The sequence below is a fragment of the Oncorhynchus tshawytscha genome, linkage group LG14, assembly GCF_018296145.1.
Source record: "Oncorhynchus tshawytscha isolate Ot180627B linkage group LG14, Otsh_v2.0, whole genome shotgun sequence".
NCBI classification, from domain to species: domain Eukaryota; kingdom Metazoa; phylum Chordata; class Actinopteri; order Salmoniformes; family Salmonidae; genus Oncorhynchus; species Oncorhynchus tshawytscha.
The window spans coordinates 53,729,860-53,735,737 of record NC_056442.1 but is presented as its reverse complement, the minus strand read 5'-3'; the positions used below and the strand labels follow the sequence as shown (position 1 = coordinate 53,735,737).

Sequence of the window (5,878 nt, the reverse complement as noted above, 5' to 3'; positions counted from 1 at the left end):
CAAATCATCACAGCTTGACGAGGAGTTGGCTATTTGAATTAGCTGTGTGGTGCTCGGGCAAAAACCAGAACGTGCACCCGTGGGTGGGTGGGTGGGGGACTGAGTTTAGGACACCCTGAACTATATTACTGACATAAACATCAGTGTCCATCCATCTATCCTGATCATTAATGTACATATTTCCTATCCTGCCATGAGAAGAGTGACCTCTCTGTAAATAGCATATATATATATATATATATATATATATAGAAAACAATAATATAAACTCAACACGCAACAATTTCAGATTTGACCGAGTTAACAGTATATACACGGAAATCAGTCAATTGAAGAAAAGAAAAAAAGGATTAGTCCCTAATCTATGGATGTCATATGACTGGGAATACAGATATGCATCTGTCACAGATAAAAGGCATTGGATCAGAAAACCAGTCAGTAACCACCATTTACACGCCTCATGCAGCTGTGTAACGTCGTCTCACACCTTTTCAATGGCTGTGCCGAGTTGCTGGATATTGGCGGGAACTGGAACACGCTGTCGTAGACGTCGATACAGAGCATCCCAAACATGCTCGACGGGTGACATGTCTGGGATACAGAGCATCCCAAACATGCTTGACGGGTGACATGTCTGGGATACAGAGCATCCCAAACATGCCCGACAGGTGACATGTCTGGGATACAGAGCATCCCAAACATGCTCGACGGGTGACATGTCTGGTGAGTATGCAGGCGATGGAAGAACTGGGACATTTTCAGCTTCCAAGAATTGTGTACAGAACCTTGCGAAATGGGGCTGTACATTATCATGCTGAAACATGAGGTGATGGTGGTGGATAAATGACACGACAATGGGCCTCAGGATCTCGTCACAGTATGTTTTGTGCATTAAAATTGCCATCTATAAAATGCCATTGTGTTTAGTCCGTAGCTTATGCGTGTCCATACCATAACTCCACCATGGGGCACTGGCACTCAGAAAACCTCTCACGTGTGGTGTTGTGTTATGAGGCCGGTTGGACGTACTGCCAAATTCTCTAAAACAACGGAGGCAGTTTATAGTAGAGAAATTAACATTGAATTCTCTGGCAACATTTCTGCAGTCAACATGCCAATTGCACACTCCCTCAAAACATGACATTGTGTTGTGTGAAAAAAACCAGCACATTTTAGAGTGGCCTTTTGCCCCACAGCACAAGGTGCACCTGTGTAATGATGCTGTTGAATCAGCTTTTTTATATGCCACACCTTTCAGGTGGAAGGATTATCTTGGCAAAGGAGAAATGCTCACTAACAGAGAGGTAAACAAATATGCCACAACATTTGAGAGAAACAAGCTTTTTGTTTATATGGAACATTTCTGGGATCTATTTCAGCTCATGAAAACACTTTATATGTGTTTATATTCTCATTCAGTGTAAAAATGAATATGACACTTCATTAATAAATCCACAATGATGAAAAAATCTATTGGCGTTTCATTCCTGGAACTGTAAATCAGTTTTCTGATTATTTGCTGATTGACAATAATAACCACACACACACTGGTTCTTGATCTGGCCACTTTAATTAGTACAAAAAGTGAAGGACAGAGTGACCTGGAGTGACCTCCAGACATTTGATCATGCATTTCATGAAGACTTACAGCTGAAATGATATGATTATTATTTTAATTCTCCTTCTCTCAATCATTACAAAAAAATATCCAAGCTTCACCCCAGCCCCCCTTGACCCAAACCCCATTCCCTCCTCCTAGCTTCACCCCAGCCATCCCTGACCCAAACCCCATTCCCCCTCCTAGCTTCACCCCAGCCCCTCCCTGACCCAAACCCCATTCCCCCTCCTAGCTTCACCCCAGCCCCTCCCTGACCCAAACCCCATTCCCTCCTCCTAGCTTCACCCCAGCCCCTCCCTGACTCAAACCCCATTCCCTCCTCCTAGCTTCACCCCAGCCCCTCCCAGACCCAAACCCCATTCCCTCCTCCTAGCTTCACCCCAGCCCCTCCTAGACCCAAACCCCATTCCCTCCTCCTAGCTTTACCCCAGCCCCTGACCCAAACCCTCCTCCTAGCTTTACCCCAGCCCCCCCTGACCCAAACCCTTCTCCTAGCTTCACCCCAGCCCTCCCTGACCCAAACCCTCCTCTTCTCAGTTGTTAATTTCTTTCATTCCTCCTTTACTTGGATCCAGTGGACAGCAGGGCGATGAGGCCAGATGAGGCACTGATGGACAGGATGTAGTTACTGGGGAACAATGGGTTAAGGGAAAAAAAACATATCTGTGAGGAAATGGCGGGCAACTGGTGCGAGGGAATAACGCTTCAGGTTTAGCTACATACCGTACTTATAGTATATGGGTGAGCAATAAGAATCTCCTACACACACAGACAGATTTCAGCATCTCCACTCAACCCCACCCACACACTCCTCAGACATTTTTCATCCAGAGGTAAACAGCAACCCAGACATGTACACAGGATACAGCTGTGGCAACCTGAAGATTCAATACAAAATCTGTACTTGAACCAACTAGTGATTGGCTGTAGTCTGTGGCCTAGCCAATGAATAAGCAAAGAAGTTTCCTCTACGAGTACTACATCACAACAGGACAATGAGAATGCCAGGATGTGAGTCAAGCCTCAATCATTTAGTAAAGGAACATTCATCTATTTTCAGCTTTAGTAAAGCACCCATAGTTCCTACTGGAACTTCACCTGTCTAGTTAAATTGATGATGAATGTGCTTAAAGGGATACACGGTGGGGTTGAAGTTCTTCAGCAGGAAGAAGGAGGCGATGATGACGAGGACCAGGAACAGAGTGTTGTTATAGAAGATAGAGAAGGTGGTGGCCTCATAATCAGCTACCTCGTTCTTTTTCCACAAGATCCTAACATGGGGAGGAGAAGGTTGTATCAAATCAGTCAGTTACCTCCTCCTTACACAGGATCCTAACATAGGGAAGGAAGAGTTCAACCATTTGTGCATGTACTTGAGAACAGGGTTTAAATGGGTAAGCATGCTGTTTGGTAGCCTGGTCCAGATCTGATCTCACTAGCCTGGTCCCAGACCTGTTTGTGCTTTTACCTACTCTGTTGTCAAGCGATTTTACATGTAAAGTCGGTAAGGAGTTGCCAGAAACAGACTGGCCCCCAGGCTATATTAAAGAGACCAGAAACAATCCGGGAACCCAGGCTATATTAAAGAGGCCAGAAACAATCCGGGAACCCAGGCTATATTAAAGAGGCCAGAAACAGGCTAGTGCCCAGGCTATATTAAGGAGACCAGAAACAGGCTGGACTAGACTATATTAAAGAGACCAGAAACAGACTGGACTAGACTATATTAAAGAGAGCAGAAACAGGCTGGACTAGACTATATTAAAGAGAGCAGAAACAGACTGGCACCCAGGCTATATTAAAGAGAGCAGAAACAGGCTGGACTAGACTATATTAAAGAGAGCAGAAACAGACTGGCACCCAGGCTATATTAAAGAGAGCAGAAACAGGCTGGACTAGACTATATTAAAGAGAGCAGAAACAGACTGGCACCCAGGCTATATTAAAGAGAGCAGAAACAGGCTGGACTAGACTATATTAAAGAGACCAGAAACAGGCTGGTACCCAGGATAGCTGTTTAAGTGAGACCACTCACTTAAACAGAAGAAATATCTTCTAGAGAACTCAGTAACACACTCAGGAGTGATTGACATGTTATCTGTCCAATCACAGACTGGCTGGCGGACTGACCTCTCATCCTTCTCCTTTCGTGACATCTTGCGATTGTCAGCCTCAGAGAGTTTCCTTGTCACCTCCTTGGAGACAGCATCCTCTCGCTTCTGGGCAACTCTGTGGTCAAGAGATAAGGCACATTTAGAAGTGAGGTACCGACCTACTACAGATCGATGACAAACTCACCATACTGCCAAGCATTGCAGAACACGGAGGCCATAGTTTTAAGTGAGTGTTCATGTTTGTATGATAAACTTACTTGTGTTTGAGGACGAACTTGACGTTTTTGTAGGCGAAGGCCACCAGGTAGGTGCTGACCAGTGTCATGACACCATACAGGACCGCTGACTGGACCAGGTCCATGTGCCAGATCCTCCAGAACAGCCCTGAACCACAACAAGGAAAGAAAACAAACAGGGAGGGTCACAACAGTTCACACTCTGTTTATGATACTTAGTATTACATAGTAGTGCCACAGGGAACAGAATAGCTAAACGTTAGTGACCCACAATGACGTGCATGTTAGCTAATCAAGTCTAGGATAATGTAGCTAATAACCAACACAACCACAATATCAATATCAGCGAGTAACTTTAACTAGCTTACTAGACAACTTCACCTGGCATATACTAACTAGGTAATAAACGTCACAGTAACAGGGTAACATATATTAACCAGTGGTGGCATAGGATGGTTAGCAAACCTAGCTATATATATATATGTCTCGTTATGCCACGTAAGTTATGTTAGGTAAAAAGATGTCTTGCTACCGGTAGTCGAATATCCATCCAATGCATCTATGATACAATTAGCAGTCCGGCCTTGCTACTTACAAATGGGAATTGCGGACACAATTAGCGCATTTCCGTAGAAAAGCGCGGAGGACTTCGCAGACAGGTTTCGGCTGAAGTCCTGGAGGAGTAGGTCTTCCTCGGATTGCTGTTTGCTGCTACCTTTAGGTGCCATTGTTCCGAAGTGACCGGTCCGTCTCTTGCTCTTACGGTGAGAAGAAGAAGAAGAAGAAAAAGACTGACACGTAAAAGAACAGAACTGGTTTGAAAAAAAAAAAAACCCTAAAGACGCGTCAGCTCAAACACGGAAATAGCTGTCTTTAGAACGGAAGTTGGTCGCTGTAGTTTTCTCTTCAGTGAGGATCTCCTTGATCATCGTACTTGGAAAGGATGAACATTGCCACCTACTGTTCTGGTTGTTGAAAAGAAAAGAAAAGAAAAGAAAGATAACGAAAACAAATTGATAAAACATACCACCAGAGGACACTCTTCATCTATGGTCAAATAGTGTAATAAATACCCGATCGACAGAGTGTACAAAACATAAAGAACACATTTCTACTGTTGTGTTGCACCCCACCTTTTGCCCTCAGAGAGATTGACTTCATCACTACTTGTTTTTTGTAATAAGTGTTGACAAACTGGATATACCGAGCTGTGTGTTTAAATTACTAGCACACAACTCAGACACCCATGCATACCCCACAAGACATGTCACCAGAGGTGAGTCCAGAACAGACTATGGGAGGTGCACAGTACTGCATAGAGCCATGACTACATGGAACTCTATTCCACATCAGGTAACTGATTCAAACAGTAGAATCAGATTTTTTGTTTAAACAGGTAAAAATACACCTTATGGAACAACAGGGACTGTGAAGAGACACACACACGTGTACAGACACATGCATACACACACACACACACACACACACACACACACACACACACACACACACACACACACACACACGCTAGCACATGCACTCTACACACACCTACAATGTAATATTGTTGTATGGTGGCATTATACAGTTTGTATTGTAGATATGTAGTGGTGTACTAATGTTATATGATGAACTGTTTTATCTTTGGTTTTATTAAAAATCCTACAATGTGATTTTCTGGATTTTTTTTCCCTCATTTTGTCTGTCATAGTTGAAGTGTACCTATGATGAAATATACAGGCCTCTCTCATCTTTTTAAGTGGGAGAACTTGCACAATTGGTGGCTGACTAAATACTTTTTTTGCCCCACTGTATATACAGTGTGTATGTGTAACAGTTTAACTTTAGACTGTCCCCTCGCCCGGACCAGGGACCCTCTGCACACATCAACAACAGTCACCCACGAAGCC

At 43.8% G+C, this 5,878-nt stretch overlaps 1 protein-coding gene across 2 annotated transcripts; it reads right to left on the bottom strand.

The window, feature by feature from the left end:
- Window positions 1-2,052: 2,052 nt before the first annotated feature.
- On the bottom strand, window positions 2,053-4,810 carry LOC112239213 (translocon-associated protein subunit gamma). 2 transcript variants are annotated; one of them, XM_024407700.2, is made up of 5 exons: window positions 4,564-4,805; window positions 3,990-4,116; window positions 3,749-3,847; window positions 2,758-2,889; window positions 2,053-2,246 (listed from the first exon to the last, which is right to left on the bottom strand). In XM_024407700.2, the coding sequence occupies exons 1-5, from the start codon at window positions 4,694-4,696 to the stop codon at window positions 2,180-2,182; spliced, it is 558 nt and encodes a 185-aa protein (XP_024263468.1). In that variant the 5' UTR covers window positions 4,697-4,805; the 3' UTR covers window positions 2,053-2,179. The 2 variants fall into 2 exon arrangements, with proteins under 2 accessions (XP_024263468.1, XP_042153610.1); XM_042297676.1 differs by having other exon boundaries at window positions 2,184-2,246; window positions 2,717-2,889; window positions 4,564-4,810.
- Between the last annotated feature and the right edge of the window lie 1,068 nt (window positions 4,811-5,878).

Bases quoted from the DNA above. Each gene is read 5' to 3' on its own strand.
- LOC112239213 (XM_024407700.2), bottom strand. From the start codon at position 4,696: ATGGCACCTAAAGGTAGCAGCAAACAGCAATCCGAGGAAGACCTACTC. The intron at 4,117-4,563 runs GTAAGTAGCAAG...GTTGTGGTTCAG, and splicing joins TGTGTCCGCAATTCCCATTT to GGCTGTTCTGGAGGATCTGG. The intron at 3,848-3,989 runs GTAAGTTTATCA...TCTTGACCACAG, and splicing joins AAGTTCGTCCTCAAACACAA to AGTTGCCCAGAAGCGAGAGG.